General features: G+C 40.7%; 1 protein-coding gene across 4 annotated transcripts in view; it reads right to left on the bottom strand.

Annotated features, from left to right (window-relative positions):
- oxr1a (oxidation resistance 1a) overlaps nucleotides 1-25624 on the bottom strand; it is a 161392-nt gene that overhangs the window by 125703 nt on the left and 10065 nt on the right. For all 4 annotated transcript variants that reach the window (XM_075464816.1, XM_075464818.1, XM_075464813.1 and 1 more), the window contains exon 2: nucleotides 17863-17948. In XM_075464816.1, the coding sequence (XP_075320931.1) occupies nucleotides 17863-17879 (17 nt within the window). In that variant the 5' untranslated portion in view covers nucleotides 17880-17948. The remainder of the gene's footprint in view (nucleotides 1-17862; nucleotides 17949-25624) is intronic.

Consider the following 25624-nt stretch of genomic DNA (forward strand, 5'->3'; position numbering starts at 1 on the left):
TGAGTAAACATTTCTGTTCCAGTTAGCAGATATTAACAGCTGAGGAGCAGCAACATAGTGTCATTTTGAGCTAATGTGTTCTGAAGGCTACATCCTGTTAGCACAAGCTAATCATTTTTGTAAACGCTGACTTAAGTCAATATTTTAAACCATCATTCTCTGAGGGCAATCCACTATGTCAACATTTGATATGTTGACATTTTCCATTCCCCTGTGAAAAAAGAAATTCACAACCTAAAATTCTGAAGCAGCTGTTACTATATCTTTTCAAGATTTTAAACGGTCAAAGATTTCAGCTGCTATAGCTAATGTTAGCTTCATTAATTCGTCAGAAATTCTGTTAATGGCCAACTTTAAATATTGATAGCTACAACTTCTGTTGCTCTTAATTATTAATGTTGACATGGAAGAGAGAAATGAAAATTGCAAGCTCTAACAACGTGAAAGGGGTGGACGATTTTTTTCCCTCCATAAATTTAGCTTATCGTTTCGCTTTACTGTGCCTGCTCAGACAGAGAAGACAAACTGACAAAATTAACCACTATGGAAATAATGGGGAGCATTTAGCAGCTGCAGTCGGATATTATAGAGTCCAAAATCAGAGCTAAAAGAGAGTCAAGATTAGACTTCTTCCAAGGTGTTTAGTAACAGGAACAATAATGTTGCTTTCTTACTGTGTGATGTATAACTATGAAACTATATGCTTATAAGCTCAACATACTGTATATCATTTTAAAATAGGATAAGACAACACTGTGTCAGTCTTATTTGCTGTTCCCCATGTGGCCATAGAAATCTGGTAAATCTGGTCTGTGTACATGACTGATGTTCTCAGCCCGTTATGTGAGCTCAGGATCCTGGATTTACAGCAGACGTGCACACTAATGGAGGTTCACTATGAATTAATACTGAACAGGAAAAAATTACAGAGCTCCACACATGTCAACAGCACTCGAGTTACATCTGACAACTCCTATGTTAGCCAGTAAAGCTAGTTGTTACGTAAAGATGTCTTGCCAGAACAATCATTAGTATCCTACGTTAACTGGTAAGCAAAACAGAGTTGGAATATGGTATTGAGCAGTAACTGGTGTGAGATTTGAATGATGCCTCACAAATCAAGTTTTTCTTTGTTGAGTAAAGACTGTCAGTGTAGGTTTGGCAGGACACGGATGCGGACTCCAGAGGTAGGAAACAAAACTTGGTTTATTCACAAAAAACAAAAAAGTTAACAAAAGGCGCGGCTGGGCCGGATGACAAAACTAAACTGTGAGAAATAAAACATGAATATACTGTGACCAAAACAAATAACTTGACATGACATGAAAAAAAAAAGCACTTAGCTGTGGCGTGGCATGAAAGGTGAAGACGAACTCACCAAATGAAAGGGGAGCATGGAAACTAAATAGTGAACTGAGGGATTGACAAATGAGTGCAGCTGGGGAACGATGGACAGGTGAAGTGAGTGAACTAATGAGCTGGCATGGGAAGTGAGAAAAAAAAGCAATGGCAAACTTAACTAAACATGGATTTAAACTAAGACGTGACTAAGCATGATGAAAAACACAAAAACATGGGGAAACCCCATTAACGTGACAAAGACAAGGACTCGCATTTGTTGCGTTTGTATGCTCTATAAACAATGTGCAGAACATGTCCTACAACACAGCAGAACATTTTCGCCCAACAGAATTAAACAGAACATAAAACATAAAACACCACCAAGTGCACAATGAAAATCTGCTCATTTAAATGGTAGTCTGCGGGGAGACCACACAGTACCAGCGCATTTTCAAATAGACAGCCAATCAAAATGTAATTCCCGATTTCTTATACATTCTTATGAATAATCTTTGTCGATATAAGATGTGGGACTCAAGTACAGATTGATGGGCAACAACAATTGCTTCTTGTGGATCCTTACCGACTTTGTTCCTCCTTGGCTTTGTGTTAACACACACCTGAATGCTGTCAAGACTTGATTAGCACCACCTGGCTGCTAATTTCACTTTTAAATACGATGGAAACGGTAAAGGTGTACTTTAACATACTGCTTCTGCATTTCGCTTTAGTTTTTGTGGTATAAATGATGACATGGTGTAATATGTTATCTGAGGTTGTTTGAATCTAATTCTAAGACCTGAGAGGACCAAATCATTTTGTTACGTACATAGTATCGGATCAGGATGTAATTATGTGTTCAAATTTTGGCTCTTGACAAAGTCTGACTGACCTGCCATACTTACGATAGTTATTTCTGCTGAACAATCACAGTCGCTATGGTAAGGAAAAGGTTTGACAAATTGATAAATCCTAAGCATTTCTCTGGATTCAGCACTTTTTAAGTGAAGATGCTAATCTTCCATGAGCATAACAGGAGAGAAACATTTTCTGCTGACTTTGTAACACTTTTACTCTTGTGCAACATGCTAAAGCTTGTGATGACAGGCCGTATCTCACCTCTCCGTTTTAATTTAACTGCAACTGCTGAAGAACAACCTTTCCAGCAGTTAATCAGGGCTCTTGGAGCGTAAACACATCACCAGCTGCAATCAGTCTACAGAGAGCTCACAGCTAACAGGTCTGAAGTGTAATTTACAATTGATCAGACGAAGATACAGAAGTCTGAGTTGCTTGGATATGGACCTGGTACACATCAATAGATACTGTATACCCTGATAGAATATGTACAAATATCCTGCTGTTGACAAAGCAGTAGCGTGAGGTCAAAGCTAGGATTTATCAAAATTTCTAGTAGACTTTTGTAGCAGACCTATTTTTAACATTTGTAAAAGAATGCACCAAAGAATAATGTGCAATTCATAAAGCAGACAGAGCAAAGCTGAGAATTATTTTACAACCAGTTCATGTTTGACGAATATCAAATGTTCCTCACCCCTCATACAGTTGTGCCAAAGCTTGCCAATAGCTTTCATTTTACAGCGAGACAGCTCGCCTATTTAAAGATTTGTTTTGACAGGTGGGAAATGCAGAGGGACCTCTACTGTAACATCAATCAAATGCATAATGCACCGAATGAAAAGCAACTCTTATACGATACATTCAGTATTTTCCATCTGGATCGCTGTAATTCAATACAAATTTTAAGGACACAGGAAATAAATGTACCTTCACATCATCCAATCAAAGTTAATATTAGAACTGAGCATAAATCATCCAATCTATATCTGTCATACTTCCAATAGATGCTTTCATTTTGGATTTTTTATCCAATACTAACTAATGATATATTCTGACTGACAATTGGATATTTCAATTATTCATAACGTCATTACAAATGGATGGTTATAATTTATTAATTTGACATTTGGATGATTAACCTTTAAATCATGTGAACAGGAAATCACAAACTAAAATGTGCTAATTAATTTTCTGACATCCTCGATGAACCCAGCTTTAGTTTAGATGTTGTTCCTAATAATGCACCTCTAACCTCCCAATAAAACAGACTAAATCCTAGGATTTTGCTGTACATCTAACTTACCCCATGTGAATTCACATAATGTCCACTGAGTTATTGAACTTGACCCACATTCTTGTTTTTCTGCACCAATATAGCTTTCCTCTAATGTTTGCCATGTGCACAGTTGAACACCCCACACTATCCAACTCTCTTCTTCATTTATGAGTCACGGGGCCAACCTTTGGCAACAAAGCGCAGGAGAAAGGGGAGAGAGATGCGATTTGAATCCAGCAGCACTCAGGAGGGGATAGAGGGAAAGGGCAGTTTATTTCCGGATGCATCTGTACCGCTGGGTAGATTTGTCAAAAATCATTTAGAGACGCTCCAGTGGAACTTTCAAAAAAGAAGTATCTGGATGAGTATACATTGTATGAATATGCATGAATGTTTGTGTGCAACTGTGTGCACAAGTTTTGGGAGCAAAAAATGGTTTCATAACAATGCAGATTTTCCAAAGTGCATATATCACAAAGCACCAGAGGAATTCAAACATCACGCCACACAGTATCAGTTCCTCCAAACAAATTTTTTCTTCTTTTAATACTGCTGGTCTCTGATATCCTGATTCATGTCAGTTTTGGATAATACAACATAAGCTGCTTGATAACATCTTAAAGGAATTGTTCAGCAGTTTGGGTTTCACAAGAGGATCAATACTAGATATTGGTAGTAGCCTACATAGTTCGCTTAACTTAGCACAAAAAACAGAAACAGACAGCTTAGCTTTGGTCAAAGATAACAAAATGCTAACACTGTGGAAGAATGAACCAAAACGTACACTGAAAATTGTAGTGTTTTGTTTGGAAATGTAACATAAAAGGCAAGCTAAAAAGGGTACGAAGCAGTAGGCTAAATGTAATAAGCAAACACAGTCATTATAGTTATTTAGCTGTATTACTTAGGTTCAGGGAGCTAGTAGGGTAAAGTCAACACAGACTTAATGATTCATACATTTGCTTTCACCCATACTCCTCTGAGTAATGTCCAAATATTTTTGGACAGTTAGCAGGCTAACCTCCAAAAGGCTATCGTGAATGTGTCAAAACAGCATAGTTAGCATAACTCCGAGGCACAGCCCAGCCGGCTAACTCTCCGCCCTTGTTAAAACTATGCTAAACTAAGCTAAGCAAATGTGCTGATGGCAGTGGCTTCATACTGTTCAGAGTTGAGAGTGCCATCAGTCTAATCGTCTAACTCTCAAAGCCCATTTCTAAAATATGAGCTACTACTGTTCACAAATATTCCAGCTAACCCCACAATGTCTCTTGAGATTTGAGCCCAACTAGAGCACTTTCTCTCATCTCTATAGCTTATCCTTTGGACCACTTTAGCTGAACTACATGAGGGGTGGAGGAGGGAGAGGTTTAGAAAAAAAGAAAATGAACAAAAACTGGCTTCAGCACAGTGTTGTGAGTGGAGGTGACTATGCGGGAGGCAAATCGTCAATGCATGTGGAATCTGCAACCTTCCTGTGAATCCTGCATAAAATTAATCCAACCTTCTCCCCCATGTCATGAAGCGCAGATTTCTCATAAAACTCATCCAAAGCCTGTAAAACTGTTCCGTCACGCTTACAACCAGACTCAATTGTGTTAATGTTAGGACACTGTGTACCTGTAGTGGTCTTTTTGACATTCCAAACTATTCTATTCTATTTGACTGTTTTCCTTGTCAAATGCAACCAGCTGAAGAGCTGTGTCAGCTTTGTGATGAACACATTTATTTACTCCATTCTGAACTCATCTAGTTTTGGTTTGCTGTTAAGTCCATCAGAGTGGATTGCAGTGTTTTTAATATCTCAAAATGTTGCCTTAAGTAATAAAATGAAAAATTTACTGCGCCATCTCCTTTAAAGCCATAAATGATAAAATATTGTCATATTGGGTTACTTCTCCATGAAATAAAGCTTGTGGCTTTTAGCTTTAAAGAGCCCTCTGAGACCAACAAACATACTCTTTATGCCTAAGATACACCGACAAATCCAAGCCAATATGAAAGCCAACCCCACAGGCTGTAGATCCAATCATATCAAACAAGCTGAACCCGTGCTCCCTTCCCAAGTTTCATTTAGATTCTGCTCCATCCAGTAGTACCTACACAAAATCCTCCATCTGCACTGGTTTTATTTGGCTTGAATGAAACTCAAGCCAGTCAGACAGTTTTTCAAAAAGGCAGAGAAACAAATATCATTCATGTTTTAATGCTCCCCTGCCAGATAGGGATGAGCTCAGTGTGTATTCATCAAAAAGAAAGCAGACGCCCTGCCACAATAAATTCAGCCACTGCACTTTTCCACGATCACAAAAATGTCACAGCAGTCAGCAAATTGAGTTAGAAGCAGTGACAGAGCGAGATAGCTGCACAAGCTCCATATTTGACTCCTAACTGCTGGTTGTTTGAAGCCATTTTGTCAGTAGTCTTTTTTTCTTTTCTTTTCGCCCCCATTTATTTATTTAATCTGCCTTTACATAAGATATGAAATGATTTGAGCCACAGGGATAAAAGCTCAGACAGAGAAAGCTTGCATAGCTTCAGAAGCAGGGAATTTTTAAAGGGGTGGCAGTTTTTTTTTTTCTTCCCCCTTGCATTCTCTGCAGAGTAAATTACCATACTTAAACACTTCCAACCACCCAAAGCTGTTGTCTCCTCTGCTTCCTGGCAATGTCTGCTTACATTACATAATAATGTAGCCTTACAGAGACATAGTGCAGACAACAATAAGTAAATAACTAACAGACTACATTTCTAAATAAACACAAACTTTGCTTCCGGGAGCAATGAGTGTACGGACGATATCCCTGCACCCTGGTGGTTCTCTGGAGGCTTTTGTCGTTTTCCCCTTATAGAGCAGCATCTAACCCCTGAATGACATTGAGAACTGCTGCTGGTGGTGTTTTATAGAGTGAATAATGAAATAAAACATTAATTTGACTCTTCATCAGTGTTCACCCCAGGTCAGCTATCTCCTGGGGCACCAGCTGCTGAACCAAGCTAAGTCGAAAAGCATCCATTTTGCAAGAGGACAAACAGAGAAAGAGGGGATAACAGGGGGGAACAGCGAAAAGAAAGGGGTTTCACTGAGGAAGCATAAGGCTCAAGGGCGAGGTTAGCTGTACTTGAAGGCATTATGGATCATGTTCCAGGAAAAGCAAGAGAAGTACAAGCACTGCCTTGGTGGAGTCTCCAATTTTACTCAATTTTAGCTCAATTGCCAAAGAGATCCATGTTTGTTTCCCCCCACAACTCTTAGGGAAGCCATTTCAGAGTTAAATGGTCTCTTGCTTCTTATCCTGCAAACTAATCAATCCTTTGGGAGACTTTCTGAGCAGGAATTCACCAAAGTTTCAGCTTCTTAAATGTGAAAATCTGGTTCCAGAATATTAACATTTTATGAGGCATATAACATGGGCATATTAGAAATAATTTGCACAACTCGCCACTGAAAGAACAAACTGTCCATTACGTCACACAATAAAGCTGGTTGCGAGCACATACAGACATCCTGTAGCGAACCTTTATGGTAGTTTTTGCTATACATTTTTATATGGCTGATAAAATTTTGATTTATAGTAGATTCATTGTGAGAAGTTAGGGCAGCTATGGTAAAATCTGAGAAGGGGTTGGGGCTACCCATTGGAGCACTTTCACGTAGACTTTGTTTTTCAGCCAAAGAGGCCACGTCTATCTTTTAAAATAAAAATCAACTGGATGAACCTTAAGGCTCCTTAAAGGACCAGTCTAACATAAATAATAAACTGTATCTTTTTTGTGTAAAGTTCACAAAGAGTCCTGGACTAGAAATATGAAGCCTCAAATGAAAAGAGCTACTTCCAAAAACCCACTCCTTATCAGTGCCTCCAATTCTCATCTGGCCAAGTGATGAAAGCTCTAATCCAATCAAGAGAACCACACACAACGCCACTGCAATTCTACCTTCATGGACTGATGGAGCGAAGTGGGAAACTGATGAAAAATAAAGCAAGTCAAATTTGAACTGATCACTTGAAAGCCTTCAGAAAGACAAACAAATAAGGAGGGGAAAAAACCGACAAGACAAAAAGCTCAAAATTGTGAGGAACCTTCCTGTTATAGTGGGAGGGGAAACAACCCCCAGCAGTGGTGAAAGCTTGCCTTTGAAGTGAAAATGGAGCCTTGAACATAATCCTGTAAAATACAGTTCTAAATAAAGCTGCATGAAAATTTCATTAGCTGGTGCCCATAGGCTCACTTTCACCAATTTCACTGGGTGACATTCGACCTCTGTACATTGATTTGATACACGAGGACTGATTAAAGCTCCTGAGGGTACGTATGCTCTCTTTCTTTCTTCTTGTAAAACTACAACGTGAACGGACTCTCACAAGCAACAGTGACAATTAGCTTGTGTTTTATATCACAAGTCACATCCATTTGTGTGTTCGCCGTTGCTGTTCGGTTGTCAAAACACCTTAAGGTCCCAGTGACTACAGAAGAGCGCAGCACACATCATGTGTCCATGTGAACAAAATGCAAAGAAAGAAACATTTTCTATTGTTTTCCTTTTCTTCAAGATTCATCGCCTTCAGGTTGAGGTTGACAAAAGAAAGCTCATCACAGTGACTGACAAGTGCTGGGGTGGAAAACTGAGGAGGAGGACAGCAGAACAAACAACAATATGTGCCTTAAAGAGTACGCCTGCTCGACAGATTCCATAAAACAACAACCTTTATGCTATTCTTTTACGTTTCTTGCAAATTTTGTGATTTATGCAGGAGAGGAGGAACCCTTGGGACGGTACCACACCCCATCCCCTACCACTTAATTTCAATAACCACAGTGACGCTGGGTGGCCTCGGCTATGAACACAAATACATAAATAAGGACTGTGCAACACGATGCACACTGGCCCATATAGCATCCCCCTCGCCTATGCGCCCTATATCCATTCATGTGTGTGAGAAGCCAACAGGAAGTCAGAGAATGTAGCTTCAAGTTGAGTGATGTTGTTGAGGGACTCCTAATGACTCAATAGCATAGAAATACACCAGCAATCTCATATAGGAAGTCATAAGTGTGCAGAGTTTCTTTCAGGACACAAAACAGGCGGTGCAGTTGCAGGGAATGTCATAAATAAGCCTGCACCAACGCAAACTCTGCGCTTATATCCAACATCCCCTATACAGAGTTTGGAATTGCAGCTAATGTGGCCAACTCACAAAAGGAAAAAGGTGCTTGACAGAGGAAGGCAATGATACTTTTACTCCATGGGCCAGGAGCTGCGTTTTATTTACTATAAACTGGGGTACTATAAAACCGCATGCCCTCCTGCTTGCAATAAATGCTGAAAAATTAGTATTGCCATCTTTTGAAAGGCCGTGGACCAGGGGTTATTGTCCTTGATAGTCACCACAAACACTCCAACAACCTCTTCCCACGCAACATCAACTGAAAGCACATCAATCGAAACATAATTTCACTTCAAGTTTAAAAGCACTATCTGTTGTCAAGTTGCTAGAGTGCACTCCAAATGGACCAAGGCCATGTGCTGGACGTGACGGAGGAGGAGTTCTTTCACATAAGCAAAAACAAGATCTCATGTTCTCCACAAACCTGACAGTCTGTGATGCCGCTCAGTCCAGCAGCTCAAGCGCTTAGCTGCAGATTTTGTTTCTATCCACTGATAAACACTCATAGCCACAATAAAATATTAAACTCCCTGAAAATACCCTACACAATTTTGAGTTGTTGAGTCCCTCACATACACAAGCTGCCGTTAGTGTATAGGAAAAGGGAAATTGAACCATCCATCCATCCATTTTATATACCGGCTTAATCATCGGGGGAGAGGCGGGGTAGACCCTGGACAGGTCGCCAGTCCATCATAGGGCCACACAGAGACAAACGACCACACACGCTCACACTCACTCCTAAGGACAATTTTAGAGACACCAATTAACCTAACATGCATGTTTTTGGACAGTGGGAGGAAGCCGGAGTACCTGGAGAGAACCCACGCATACACGGGGAGAACATGCAAACTCCCCACAGAAAGACCCCAGCCGGGAGTTGAACCTGGAATCCTGGAAATTGAACCATGCTCCAATATTAAAAATTGGTATTTAATATCAGTAGCTGATGAAAAGATCTTTATGAAATTTAACTCCTGACATGGGCACTGGTGCTTTTGCATGACATTTAGTATATCTGAGAATATGCGGATAGATTATGGTGCACATTTAGTGGCACAAGACCTTTTCCTCCAAACTGATCTAGTCTTACTTTGCATAGGCCCACAAAGAAACTTTAGAGGTAATGTGTGCCTTGACATTTGATACTCCTCTCTTCCTGTGTCAGCAGAAAGCTGTCTCCTCATCTCTCCCTTATAGAGTTTAGCAGTCCTCGGGCTTCATTACTGCCCAGGACCAGCCCTACTGGAGGCTGCCTGATCAAAATACTGCCGTCGTCTGCAAAGTTAAACTAAGCAGTGTAGGTATAGACCAACATGGACGTCTATAGCCAAGAGACTGATTATATCCACATTGTTCTGGCTTACAGAATAACCACTCTGCACCTTTGTTGTCTGCACATATTAGGCTTCGGGAGATTGTTTATGGTGCGACTACCTCTTCTGCTTTTCCAACTTTGTCATTTCCTGCATCTCTTAGGATGCAGTTTCCCTAAGAGTGAGTTTTAATATCTTTCAGGAAAAGTTTTCAGAAGCCTTTACTGTCACTTATAGACAACATGTCTGCACAGCATTTTGATCTCCTGAGCCTTATGTCTGAGCCTCATTTGTGATGGATTACTCTCCATCTCATGGCAGAACATCAGAGCCACAAGATAAGTTTGGAGACAAACAATTTTCATCTGGACCGATGTTGGATTAACTGCGTGTTGCACTGTGAAAATGTATCCACAGAAGTCCATTATCTAGTAGGAAATATCTTATCGACAACACGTACAACATGGCCACATGCACCAGAGGGCAAGGTTTATACGTGAAAATAGGTTTTTTGTATTCCACAGCGTTTTCATGAAATTCCGCTTCTTTTTATATCCAAACGAATTTTTGCTTGTGGCGCCAAAAGAGTTCCATTTCAGTGTCAGTGTTTGTTCAGCTGTCACAAAATCTTTTTTTTTTTTTTTTTTTTTTTTAGCTCTAACCTGAGGCAGTTAAAAGATTAGTTATTATCTGATCAATCATTTGCAGCCATAGACATTTTTAACTTTTGTATGCTACTGTATGTTCTTTGGCATCGTAAAGTTTTTGAAAAACAGTTGCTATGGAGTACATTTGTGTTACCGATGGGAATAAAACTCATGAAACAACCCATGTATTGTAAAAAATATATATATATTTATATATATCACTATAAATGGGACGATGCCATCTGTAGAACAAATACACTGAACACTGTGTACAGCTTTGCAAAGACAGCAAATACTGTTGACTGGGACTATTGGGCTGTCCTGTAATATGATTATAATGAACATCTTCCATACATCTTCCATTCACAGTCTAATTAAATGCAAAAACTCACTTAGTATTAAACTAAATCAATTATTTCCAGTCCAATCTATTGAATATTACATTACAGAGTCAAAGTGCAACACAAAGTATATCGTTGAATGAGAGGCTTTCATGAAGTCAGACACATACTGCTGGAACACCCTTCCAGGTCAGTCCAAGGAGGGTCGGTGTGTGGCGTCGGGGTGGCAGTCGGTGCATCATGATTGGATCAGCAGGCCTTTGTTGGGGGCGGGTGGGTTAACTCATCCCAGCATGCATTCAAATCCCCAGACTCTATTCTCCTCCCTCTTCATACATAAGTAATCTAGTGCAAGGCCCCTTGAAGACAACAACTCAGAGCCATGGACAGATATGCAGATGGGGTGGGGTGAATGTCAAATGTGAAATTCCATCGAGATTGCAATTACCAACTAGTCATTATAAGCTGAACTATCATGTTGACAATATAACACTGATTAGTGCATTAATGTCAACGGAGCCGCAAGTACACCGTGTCATCACAGGACGAGAGTTTGTCCAGGACAACCTGTATGTATAATGAGTGAGTATGTGGTGTGGCAGGTAAAAATAAAGGTGTTTGCTTTCTTTATTGTTTGGATTTGTTTGTCATGAGTCATCCAATGATGCTGCCACCAGGCAGACACCTTTCCACAAATGTATCACTATTATTGTATGTGCCGTGGCACACAGTATGTTAAGCACACTTCCCTTACTTGCTGCAGCAGAACATTTAGTTTTCAACTTGAAATGTAGAAAGATTCATTTTAATTTTCCCTTCAAACATTCATTCTCACATTACAGCTTCCACTTGAATCAAATATTGGTCAGTCTGAGCCGCTGGCAGCACAGAGTTAATGTGACAGAAAAACAGAGTCAAACTAACGCTGCGTCATGTTTAAGAGCTGCAGGTAAAAAAAAAAAAAAGTCCTGTGACAAAGAAGAACAACAAATAACTCAATGCACAATATTGTTTTTGTCAAAACCATAACTGCATTATTACCTTTGGTGGGTGCACTGATACTAATGGAATGAAGATAAATACAATAGATAGTATGGGATAAATAGCCACAATCAATTGATAATAAAAAAAAAAAAATGGAAGCATGTCCACTCACAGTGGTCGATTAAACCAAGGCCAGGAGCCATGATAGAAACCACTTTTCTTTGAGAAAAGCAATGGAAAAAACCTTTTTGCTTCAAAAGAAAACTAAAAACAACGTCAAGACATTCCCAAAAAGTTATTAGTGCAAGATTTTGCACAATTTAATGTTAAATGGAAAACAAGATGAGCCATATTAGCAGATAATCTAATTTGCTTTTGTATGCTTGTCACCAAAACGGAAGTAGGCCATCAGCCTCGACATGCTAAGTGCTAGCCTAAGCATGCCAATGGCCAACCAAAGCCCACTGGGTCACTGGCTTCAGCATGCTAGTCTTTAACCTCACCACGAAAATGTCCAGCCAAGGCAGTATTTAGTCTGGTGGGTCACAAGCAAAGATATGCTAGTCGTTAGCCCCGCAAAGATAATGTTCAGCCAAGACAATAGATTATCCAATGGGACCAACATCAGCATCATGGTAGTTAAGTTAGTTTCACTAGGCTCAATATGTAGTAATTATCATGAGAAGTTATACTTTACAACCAGTCATATCTAATGGAAATTACACCAGTGTTGACATTCAGCTGTACAAGACAACTCAAACCATTTATTGCCAAGAATAGTGTTGGGCTCTTTTAGTTTCTCAGCATGTTTGAATTAAGATTAATTTATTACCAAAATATAAAAGTATGACAAGATTTCAAATGGCCCTAAGTGAGTTATTGCATGACCTGACGCACATCACTGAGAATGTCAGTTTTTTTTTTTACAAAGTTAAAGGTAGGGTAGGAGATCCTGGATTTTGAGTCCAGCGAAGCTGCATTTTGAAAATACACAGGTAAAAAGTCCCAACCCTTTTCTTCACTTTCCCCCCGAAGGCACGCCTCTAGAGTACATGAACGCGCACGAGCACGAAGGTGCACGAGCGCTGTTCTGACAGCAAGCATCGATCGTTACCGTATTTAGTATTTAGTTTATGCTAACTATACGTTTAATAATGCTAGGTGCTAGCCAAGCTGGCTCTAGTTTAGCTTCCTGCCAAGCTTCGTTCACAGAGCAGGGTACGCGCACAGGGGGAAGGAGGGGGAAGGAGGGGGAGGGAGGAGCAGATTGCAGTTTGATAGACGGCATCAGAATCCAATCATTGTGATAGTGTTTTTCCTAGATTGTACGTTCTAGAGGCCACTAAAACTTTTCATATTTGTGTCAAAACTTTTAATTAAAGGTAGGGTAGGAGATCCTGGATTTTGAGTCCAGCGAAGCTGCATTTTAAAAATACACAGGTAAAAAGTCCCAACCCTTTTCTTCACTTTTCCCCCGAAGGCACGCCTCTAGAGTACATGAACGCGCACGAGCACGAAGGTGCACGAGCGCTGTTCTGACAGCAAGCATCGATCGTTGCCGTATTTAGTATTTAGTATTTAGTTTATGCTAACTATACGTTTAATAATGCTAGGTGCTAGCCAAGCTGGCTCTGGTTTAGCTTCCTGCCAAGCTTCTGGACGTTCACGGAGCAGGGTACGCGCACAGGGAGAAGGAGGGGGAGGGAGGAGCAGATTGCAGTTTGGTAGACGGCATCAGTATCCAATCATTGTGAACGCTCCGTTCACAATGATTGGATACTGTTTTTCCTAGATTGTACGTTCTAGAGGCCACTAAAACTTTTCATATTTGTGTCAAAACTTTTAATTAATTGGTTGCAATGGGGGTGTGAAGAGTATTTCAAGCAATATGTAAAAAAATGCTCCAGAAAAAGATCCCCTACCCCGCCTTTAAATCTGCATGCAAACGCATACATTTATAATCTCTGTGTCGCTTTAAGAGCTATGTCTTATGACATGGGATGAGACTTTTGTAGTTTTAGACATCAAAGTGAGCACTACAGAGACTGCTGCTTTTGAGACTCGCAGGACCTCAGTCCACCGCTGATGATGCTGCAGAGGAACCTTTCCATGGCCAGCATTGAGCTAACTGCTAAATAACCTTCATTTTGTCCTTTTATGCTGTGCTTTAATTCCCAGAGTTTCACAATGTTTTCCTTGTGGGTTTTATGCGTGCAAGATAGCATGATCAGTAATCATTACGGATAATCTGCTTTTAAGAGGAACTGCACAGATCATGTCATTAAATAACAGCTCTGTCCAACTTACCTGCTTCACACAGTGTGTCATTTATCAGCTTCACATCTCAGAGATGTGACTTACTATATGTACAGAAGACAGTATGGTGAACGAAGGACAGCTGTGAGAGGACTTTTGGAAAAAAGTGGAAAGCAGGAAGATAGAAATCACCAGAAATGATGGTCCCATTTAGAATAAAATAGATGATACAGCAGAGAGAGCTTCTTTCCATTTCGCGAGTGTGGTTTCAGCTGTTTTCAATCAGGTCTACGGCCACCTCTGAATGTCCTGTCCAAAAGAACAAGACTGCAATGGCCAAAACATTTAGCTCGAGGCTTCAAAACAAGACTCTACAAGTCACTGGGCGAGGTCACAGTGTCCACATTCAGTCCATGGAAATAATTCACAGGCAGTTGAAGAAAGAAATGAGGCAGAATAATGAAAACAATAACGGTTTCCCATTTGTTAAAAAAAAAAATCTTTTAAAAGTGAGCCAATGGTATTTCTGAAAACATGAGAAACAATCAACCAATCAGAGCTACAGGCAGGATTTAGAGGAGGCAATTTTCTAACTTGGCAACCAAACTAAAAAAGAAAAAGAGAGAGAAAAAAAGTACCTGCCCATCAAGAAATATGGTTTAATTTCCAGGAATGTCTATCCAGAGCATAGAAATCCGGAAAAAAAAAAAAAAAAAAACACCTTCAAAACTTTTCTTTTTGGAGTGGGATCAATAAGGAACCCACAAATCAAGCCTTTGGTGTGTGTCACACCACAAATGCTCTCATCCAGCATGAAAGACTCAGATGAACAGCGCTCCAGTTACATTTTAATTAGCACATGTAGACTCAAACAATCAAGCAGGGAGTATGCTGCACACTCAGCTTTTCAATAACAGCGAGACAGTCGAAGTGCTAAGGCTCTGGATTCACGACCTGCGCCTCTGGTCCACACTCCTCACTCATCGCAGTCAAATGTAAACTGCAACGTTAAGATGTTTGATTCAATTTTAATGAATGTCTTTTAATCACACTGTTCCGCTGTAATCACACTGAGTGTTGTTGGAGATGACTTGAGGGAAAAGAGCAGGAGCACCATTATTAAAAAGCCTGAGATAAAGCCACTGCTTAGAAATCTCTGACAGGCGCACACATTTCCTCAACCACTTGGCATCTTGATCAGCAGTTAAGCGAGGGAAAATGCTTTGTTTCATATTCAGCAAATATGTGAGTGAGCTTTTGGAGCGTTTGAATTTCAAGATGGCAGCATATTACAATCATTTTGAGCATACCCGAGTCATCGACTGTGCTGACACAGCTCCCAGAGGATGCGGGGCTGGCCTGGTTTCATCATCTTCTCACACATACACAGTATGCCGATTACACACACACGCTGTGGGAAGACGGGTGGACTGACGCAGTATTGTGAGAGCACTCAGTCTCCATCATATCACGATACTTTGACACTTCTCAACATAAAGTTCTTACTGTAAACGCAATCGCATAGATTTACTGCTGACTTAGTGGCAAAGTTGGTGGCTTACGTTTGAAGTTGTACTAGAATGGGAGCCATCAATACCTGACCAGCACGCAAGAAACTTCTTGATCAATGCAAATTAAGACTTCCCACAGATGGGATAAGAAAACATTGAGAGCTTTGTGTATTTAAGGAAAACCGAAACAGTGAGTGCCAAAATGAAATCCAAACTAGAGAGAGAAAGCCGATAGTAAATGCAGCATTCTTGTATACATCTCACTATGTGCTACACTGGCAGGTACTGAATTGTGTCATAGCTTATTGTAATATGAAAAAGACATCCCCTTTCAAGTCCAAGAGTTTACATATGACATAATAAAGGGGGAAGGGGGAAGTAATCTGCAACAAAGCAAATGAGAGAAATATAACCATAAATGAACACAAAACATGACACATTACACGTGTCATTTCTTCTCCTTTTGCAGCCATTTTGTTACAGATCTGTTACACTGTGCTTTGGAACATTGTACAATTCTGGCCAAGCCTTTCGCTGTCTCACATTTGACTAAATACTCAAGTATTTAGTATTTCTCTCAGATACCCTTTTCAAACAAGCCACACTTGTTTGGTCTTTATCAAACTGTACAGTTCTGAACTTTTGACAAGCTAACCAAGGCCTGTAGAGTATCAGATGTAGCTCTTAAGATTGTTGCAATTTTTCTGGGCATTCTACAGTTTGACCTTGGGGTTTACTCGCTGGGACGAACATTCCTGGGAAGATCATTGAACCTTGAATGTTCTCACAAGGTTCTCTGTGAGTGTTCATGTGGAAATGGCCTTGTAACCCTTCTCAGATTGATGGGTAGAAACAAGTGCTTCTCCGAGATCATTGCCGATGTCTTTCTCCCTGATATGGTGTGAACACACATCTAAATGCTCCAGATTACTTTTGTAGAGGTGCTCACACTTATATTCTTGTATTCAATTTTTCCCCACACACTGCTTCTACATTTTGGATAATTTTTTTGTGAAATCCATAACTGCGTACTATGTCGTATGTTGTTGATGTTCAGACAAGTTTGTATTTATTCTAAAACTGATGAGGACTGATGATGATTTTTTTCATTTATTTTTTTTTGTCCTGAAACATAAAACTTGAATGAAGATGTACTTTCTTTTCAACATGATTGATTTGGTGAGACAGCTTCTTTTCTCAGCGAAAATTCCATCTACAAGAAAACATTCACCAATAAGCCACAACATTATGACCACACGCCTAATACTGGGTAGGTCCTTCTCATGGCGCCAAAAGACGTCTGATCAGTCAGAATGTCAACAAAGAACATATGGGGATGTCTTCGAGTGTCTGGTAACAGGACATTAGCAACGACTCTTTTGTGGTCTCTGTAGACTACGCTTGCTTGCCACAGATAAGATCGGCACAAGTTGCAGAAGTTTAGAACGTCTTACGAATCATCCACATCATCAATCATCCAATGATTTTAACCTAGAATGGGTTCTCCACAGATTTATTTCTCCATTGAAATTCCAGTTGAAATCTACGATTATGTGGGCTGCATTTTCTGCAATGAACCTCTATGGAATCATTAAAAAATGTATTCTAGGTAACGTCTAATTATAAACCAAACCAAAGCTGTGAACACGTGAAAACGTTGTTTTTGTAGCACACATCAAACCTCACGTATACGACTCAGTGTGTACACTTCCACTTCAGTGTCAACATCCAGAAAAGCGATCAATGATTTATGCAGACTGTGCGCAACTACAAGCCACATTAAAAATGCAGGAGGAGGATTGTATACTAAGTTTCCAAAACTTCCTGCAGGAAAGGCTCAATGAGAGTATTAGCACCTGTTGTTAAATGGCTGTCTGACGTTTCACTGCTCTAAAATGTGATAAGTGAAAATAGTTCAAAAGTTTTATTAGGGTAAGTGCATGTCTCAAATTTAATAATTCAAACTCTAATCCGGTTTGAGAATGCTTTATTGTGCTCTGACCTGAAATCAACCACCTTTTTTAACACAGGCGTCTCTTCTCATCCAGTTATTTGTGAGTCCCAGCTCACCAGAAATGTCAGCCATTATCAGCAGAAATCATTTTGAAACCCCAGAGATAAGTGCATAAGAATAGATCAAAAGTGACACTGTGCTGACCTTTTGGTGCTGAACATCTTGGCAGCGTCTTCTTTCTCTTGCTCAGAGGCTTCAGGAGGTCGAGATTTGATGTTGCCTTTTCAAACCTGCAGGAAGTGTACACGCACAAACAAACACACACACACACACACACAGGGACAGAAGAAGACAAGTGTGAGATTTTCAGCATCACAGTAAGTCGCCCTACAGTCGTCTGCATGCCTCGGCCACGCTGACCTCCTCAGCCTTCATTAGCTGGCGTCCGACTGAGTGATTCAAATTGAATGGGCATGGCGGGAGGCAACCAGCGAAGCATAACTCTGCCAACACGACAAAGACTACGCATGGGCTCAAATGGCATTTCTAATAATTATGTGCCCCACATCAGCACCCATTTAAAGACGAATGGAATTAATTAGGGCTCAAGTTCAACCGGAGCAATTAAATTGTAATTAAAAATGGGAAACAATATATCTGCTCGTGCAGGCAAACATGTCACATGCAGGCCATTAAGTAACACATTCTCTAAAATGATTAAACCCAAAAAACTTGGTCTCCTCATTTCATTCCTGCTGTACCTACCACATTATCTAATGGCTGAGAGTTAGCCTCCGCTCTTTTATGTAAAGGTTATCAGGGAGTGTGGAGCAGGAGCTGAGGTAAAAGGAACAAAGGGTTCAATAATTCATGCAGAGGTCTATACAAGCCTCAATTCTCACCCTCTCTGGTTTGTAATGAGATGAGTGGAGGCCCAGAGGTAGGTAGGGTAAGATAAGGAGAATGGAGTGATTACAGCATTCACCTCGGCCACGTCGGCCATCACTCCCCCTTGCCTTCCACCAGCTTGACGCATAAGCATGTACGCTTTTGAACAACATCTCCTCCTTGCTTCTGCACACTGACGGGGAGCACAGGAGCGCCAAAAAAGCACATGGACGGGTTAACAAAAGTAGCGCGATACCGGAAACATCTGAAAATTCCTTCAGGTGACATGGAAACCACAGAAGTACTCAACGCTGTGAGTAACTGAAAGCGGGACACCTGTCGAGTTTCTGGCTTCCAGAAGGTAACAGCAGAAGCAGACACATGACATAAATTATTCCCATTACATCATGTTTGGCAGATCTAGATAAGAAAACAACTAATTTTCAGACTGCCTGTCGGTAACATTAATTGCTCTGAGAGTGTAATAAATACTTTCAAGACTGACGTAGACCAGGTAATGCAATTAGGTGGCATCAGGATTAGTCACCGTCTCACAGGTAGAGTGCAAACAAAACATGCACTCCACCAAACCTATACACCAAAAAAATACACAATTCAACCAGACAAAAGCTGTGTTTGGACTGCATGTCAGACGCTACTTGGATGTAAACTGCAACCCAATAATCAGGGTTAGGAATCTCATGGAACCTCACGTTTTGATGACAGTTCGGGCGGCTTCTAAAACTATATTTGATAATAAAACCTCTTGACATCTTTTTTTCCTATGCAGGATCAATTTTCTCCTTCTCTCACCTTGCCACTTTTTGGTGCTTACAGTGCAAAGTATTTGTAACATTCCGTAACTAATGTACTTCCAGTATCTTTCGTGTAATGACACAAAGAGGATATGTGGCCTTTTCACTTGAAGACTCTGTTGTTCTAGAATTTATTTGAACTGAAAAAGATCCAACAGAAGAAGGAAAGTGAGCCTGTAGCAGGATAATGTACTTGGAAATGATTTTAACCAGCCTCCTTTTATTCATCTACCAATCATTTGTGATAAAGTGTGAAGCTACGGTGGTGTAAGGTTTTGTGGCGATGTGGCACACATGACATGTTACAGCTATCCTACACGCTTTCTTAAATGATTCCACGGTTTTGGTCTCTTTGTAGAGTGTGGGGATCATTGTTCCAATAAAATCCAGTTGAATCTCTTCTCAAAAGAGCACAACATAGTACTGGTTGTTAGATAAAATATGGATGGAGATCCTTGGCAATAAAAGTTGCTGAAGACTTGCTGAGTTGGGATGAAGCTTTGACATTACTCTGATGGTCCTTTGATTGGCAACAACTAAAACTGGGTGCATTTCATCCTTCCCCGGCTTGATTGTAATGCAGTTTCCCATGTGTACACACAATTCATCCATCTTTCTTTTATCTTTTTTTAAATCCTGCTGCTCAGTACGAAACAAAATGTTTTAGAAGTATTATACTTACCAGGCAACCTCGACTGGTAAGAAAATCGTATTACCTGATTACAAACCAGTGCATCACTGTACCGATTCTGTTCATAATTTTTATGGACAGAATTTCTAGGTGCGTTGAGGGGGTCCGGTTTGGCAACCTCAGAATCGGGTCTCTGCTTTTTGCGGATGATGTGGTCCTGTTAGCGTCGTCGGGCCGTGACCTTCAGCTCTCACTGGAGCGGTTCGCAGCCGAGTTTGAAGCAGTTGGGATAAGAATCACCACCTCCAAATCCGAGACGATGGTCCTCGGCCGGAAAAGGGTGGAATGCCCTCTCCGGGTTGGGAATGAGATCCTCCCCCAAGTGGAGGAGTTCAAGTATCTTGGGGTCTTGTTCACGAGTGAAGGACGAATGGAGCGGGAGATTGACAGGCGGACGGTGCGGCCTCAGCAGTGATGCGGATCGGTCTGTTGTGGTGAAGAAGGAGCTGAGCCAGAAGGCGACTCTCTCGATTTACCGGTCAATCTATGTTCCTACTCTCACCTATGGTCACGAGCTGTGGCTAGTGACCGAAAGAACAAGTTTGTGGATACAAGCGGCCGAAATGGGCTTCATCCGCAGGGTGTTTGGGCTCTCCCTCAGAGATAGGGTGAGAAGCTCGGTCATCCAGGAGGGGCTCAGCGTAGAACCGCTGCTCCTCTGCATCGAGGGAAGCCAGATGAGGTGGCTCGGGCATCTGGTTAGGATGCCTCCTGGACGCCTCTCTGGTGAGTTGTTCCGGGCACGTCCCACTGAGAGGAGACCCCGGACACGTTGGAGAGACTATGTCTCTCGGCTGGCCTGGGAACGCCTCGGGGTCCCCCCAGAGGAGCTGGAGGAAGTGGCCGGGGACAGGGACGTCTGGGATTCTCTGCTCAAACTGCTGCCCCCGCAACCCGATCCCCAGACAAGCGGCAGATGATGGATGGATGCATCACTGTACTTTGACACATTAGCATGAAGCTACGCAGTAGACACCATGCAATGGTTTAGACAACATTTGGGCCTAACAGTTCCATGTTGATCTTCTGCTGTTATGAATATCCCTACGCTAAGGTGGTTTTATCATCTCATTTGCTTTATGCACAGAGTGAAAGTTACTCTGTTCAGCATCTTGGGATTAAACGGTAGAAAGTTGGCAAGACGCATGGAGCCATAATAAGCCATATTACTGGAACCTAATGGAACTTTTAAACCATGCGTGGAAGCAAATTTAGAGTGCTTGCTGTGAGTGGAATTCCTGCCATAGGAGAAACATAATCAGAACTAAACATGCAAATTACATAGTCTACTATGTACCGCTTTCCATACGTTTACAGATAAAATAGCTAAGTAGCGTGTCAGCTCCATAGCATTGAACGGCCAGAATATTCTAGCAAATTTCACTTTATTTCTACTCTTAAGACAGTGGTACGGTTCCAAGCCCATCAACACTACTGTCTTCCAAAGTCTGAAAGCAAGCTCGCTTATTTTTGTCTCGTTCACCTGCTGGGACTGAGCCTGCTTTCTGCTGCCAATCAAACACTGACAGGGATGCACCTGTCTGGCTGCTGAGAAAGACAGAGACTATCCCCGATGTAAGCCACTGTTCCTTCCTTCACCCCTAGTTCTGCACCAACCAGGGACCACTAGCTGCAATTTCAGTTAGACTCTAATATGACATGTCATCCCAGTGTGACACCAGAGGAGAAGTTGGGTTATCATAGCTGCTGTTCAGAGTCATGAATGTAAAATTCATGGAAAGATATACAGCGGCTGGGTGAGCCGCACGAAGGAGCAAACAAAATGAGATAAAACACATTCAATATTTAGAAAGAGAAAGCTTTAAAAAGGAGCAAGTAATGCATTTAGGGAAGGAAGAAGACATTTGAGAGGAGGGCATTTTAAAGGCTGGTCAGGTCCCATTGCTTGGTCAGAATTCATTGATTGTTGGTCAGACTTGAAATAACTAAAAGCAGGCAGGATAGCAGACACACTAGTGGATGTATCAACATCAAAAGCACTTCATACCATTACGGTTGCAGGGGGACATTAATGAGATGAGGAATACCTAGCCCATAAAAGGCTGCAGGTACATGCATAGAGAGAGCCAATTACGGTAAAAGATTTCATTTCATTAAAGTAAATTGTTTATCCAGTCAGAGAAAATTTAGAGCCCAGGGAGTAGAAAAAGATCATTCCAGAGTCGTGCAATTTTCTTTTCCCATTGCTGTTACAGTGTGACTCATCCTTCCATTCGTCACAGTGTTGCAGGGCTTTAAAATGATTAAAGAAAGCTGAAAAATACCCCGCATACCCCTCAGAAAAATAACAAAGCTTCCAGCTTCCACGTGTCTATACGAAGCCTAAACAGAAACCGATAATACATTAAACGTTATTGGGATTATGTGAGGCCAGCCTCAACTGCCAGTGGTCTTAAAATTATGCAAAAGTCATTAAGTTTTCTTTTCATAAGCAGGAAGAAAATGATAAGATGCCAAGTTCAAAACATGTATTGGGTTAATCTAAATGAACCAAGCTTCCATATAATGTCTTTTGAGAGTAATTAATGTTTGGCTAACATACCAGATTCAGATATTTGCTGTGCATAGATAAAATCTTAATTCAGATATAAACAAGCTGCTGGGAAATAGTATCAAATTCGTATGAATAAAGTGGCCACTGTCGCTCCGCTTTCAATCAGTACAAAACAAACACATTTAGATATAATCAGTACATTAACTACTAACGTAAGGTACGGTCAACTGTCTTCTACAAGGAATAAGTTAAAAGAGACCTATATTTGATGAACGGGCTCGTTGCATCTTTCACCTCCTATGTTTCCACCAGGTTCATGTTCTCATTTGCCTCCTATCATCTGTACAGCTAATATGAAAATTCTCAACACTCACACTACCGTCGGAAGCACACGTCCGAATGACTGGATAGCGTCACATTCAAAATGTTGGAGGGATGGAGAAGACAAGTTCTAATCTGCTCTCTCACACTCACACACACACACACACACACACAAAATAGAACCTACATTGCACTGAACAAACTTTCACAACATTGATCATGCCGGGCTACTTAATGCAGTTAAGTGGATGGACATTTACTAAGAGGCCCCAGTTCATTTTACGCTCTACCAAATTTTTATTCACTGATAATTTAGCTCATTACCAGTGGCAAAAGCAACATATGGCATACCTCAAGGATTAATTCCTTAGTCTTAACAATATTTTGTTCATGAGCTATTGATTCTGGAAGTTCAATCCAGATCTCTTGCATAAGATTCAGTGTACTTTAAGCACTGAGTAGAAAGCCAGCGTTCCTCTCAACATTTATCCAGTGGGCAAATTAATAAAAAATAAATAAATAAAAAAATAAATAAAAGCAAAAACAAAACAACAGCGCAAATAATGGATGTTTCAGATTGATTAATTACCCGTCATAGCTAGTCTGGTTGTTTTTCCATTACTCACTAAAAGTTTTTCCTAACAGTGCAGCACAAAAAGGAAAAATAATCAGTCATTATACCAATAATATAATCAAAACTGTTTCCTACAACCCTCTGGCATTTTGATTCATATTTTTCATATGCTGTGGAGGCTGACAGGCAACTTATACACTTCCATGTGCCATCGTGGAAGAAAGTGTGTAGAGCTGAAATTTGTTTCTGCGGCACTGAACTTGTCACCATCGATAATCATATCCCAAGTTGAAAACAGCAAGCGTCAGAGAATGACAATAATTTCACACCGGGGGACTCTTTACCGGACGTTACAGCTTACAGAGTATGACATATCTGCAAGCTAACTAACTTCCATTTCATGCAACCATATTGTGACGTAGAAATAAACAGAATACTCCCTGAACAGCAAGTTAGATCGGATCTGAACTGATTTCTGCTTCGGCAAATAAAAATAAATTCAACCTTACCTCGAGTGAAACGTTGGCCTTGTTTTTTCTATTGGATATCTGTTGTGTTCGTGTTATTGACTTATTAAAGTAAAAGACAAAAAGAAATTAGGACCGCTATCATTTACATTCTGTTTTTATGTGGAGCTGAAAAAAATGAATGTATAGAAACCTGCAAATTTGTTAGAAAAACTGTTGATGAATTGTTCCAGTCAGAATGAGTTCCAGAGCATTTTCCTGAAAGGGTTGGCTACAAAGCTGCAGTTAGCTTAGTTAGCTTTGTTCCTGAGTTTAGTCAATTTAACTAAGATAAACTTAGTCTGGTTTAGTCAAGCAACAGATGGAGAGCAGGACCCTGCAGCACAATTATCTGGGAACTCTGTACAACAGACAGTTTTCCAACTCAGCTATGATTGTTCCATGTGATTCAGGCTGGTACACAAAGCATGCGAGTCACTTAAATGAATGCCTTGTGTGATTATAGCTTTCGGCGTCTCCAATATGGCTACAGTTGACCCCAAAAGGTTTAATCTCATTAATAACAGCTACTTCGGCTTGCACTTAACAGAGAATAAGAGAGAAAACGTGTGACTTGATGGGATGCCTGCAGTGCAAGTAAAGAACTTTAAGTACATTTAAAAACTGAAAAATAACATCTTTTGTAGAAAAAGAACAGAAAAACAAAAACCACAATCATTGGCACCCTGTTGATGAATCACAACAAGTGCTCCATTTTATATGTTCACGTGACCTGAATTCATAGCCGATGGTTTAGTGTTTGTCACAAGACACGAAAACTGTCAGAAGGCATCAGAAATGCCATCATGAAAAAACACCATTACAAAAAGCAACAAAACGTTAACAAGAAGATTCATAAAACTACACATCCTCACACTGCTCTGGGCTAATCAGAAAATGAGATCATTCAATCAAATTCAAAGACCAATCCAAAGACAGCTGACAGGAAAGTGGGCTGATGGTTTGATTGATGCAAGTAACCGAAATGTAAAAAGTTAAATGGCCTTTCCCTGTTGAAAATATAAGTCAGCATTGGGGAACAACACATTTTAAGACCGCAGCCGACCAGTTGTTATTGTTGCTATTCACATGTAAGATGACTGAGAACCTTCACATGCGCCGCCGAAAGCTGCAGGTTCGTTCGGCAGAAATGCGAGGGAGAAAAATCACATGCATCGTGCGCACGCTTGCGAGGGTGTTCCGGCGATGCTTTCCATGGAATTTCACCACGTGTTGCTCTATCCAAGGCGAACTGCTTTCTTTTTTTTGTAAAACCAAATTCGCTTAGTTGGAAACAGTGGGGAGAAGTTGAAGACGAGTTCAGCTCAGCTTGTTACTGACAACCAGAGGGAGAGGATGCAGGCAGGGCTGGTCAGTGACTCAGGAGCAGGAGATACAGATGGTGTCAGATTGGCTGATTTCATACCACAAAAAAAAAATTAACAAATAAATGGGGGGGCTGTGTACTACCCAGCCCTTATGCAAACTCAGAGGAGCTTGAACAGATATTGATTTTTGAGTTTTACCTGCCTTTCTGCACAGCCATCGGTTCATGAACTTCCACACCCGATGTGCATTTTCCCATGACACAGGTGAACATTGACTACTTCCCTTTCTATGGCAAAAGAACCTTGTTTGAGGATGTTTTTCACGCCG

This window comes from Odontesthes bonariensis, chromosome 5, assembly GCF_027942865.1.
Source record: "Odontesthes bonariensis isolate fOdoBon6 chromosome 5, fOdoBon6.hap1, whole genome shotgun sequence".
Taxonomy (NCBI): Eukaryota; Metazoa; Chordata; class Actinopteri; order Atheriniformes; family Atherinopsidae; genus Odontesthes; species Odontesthes bonariensis.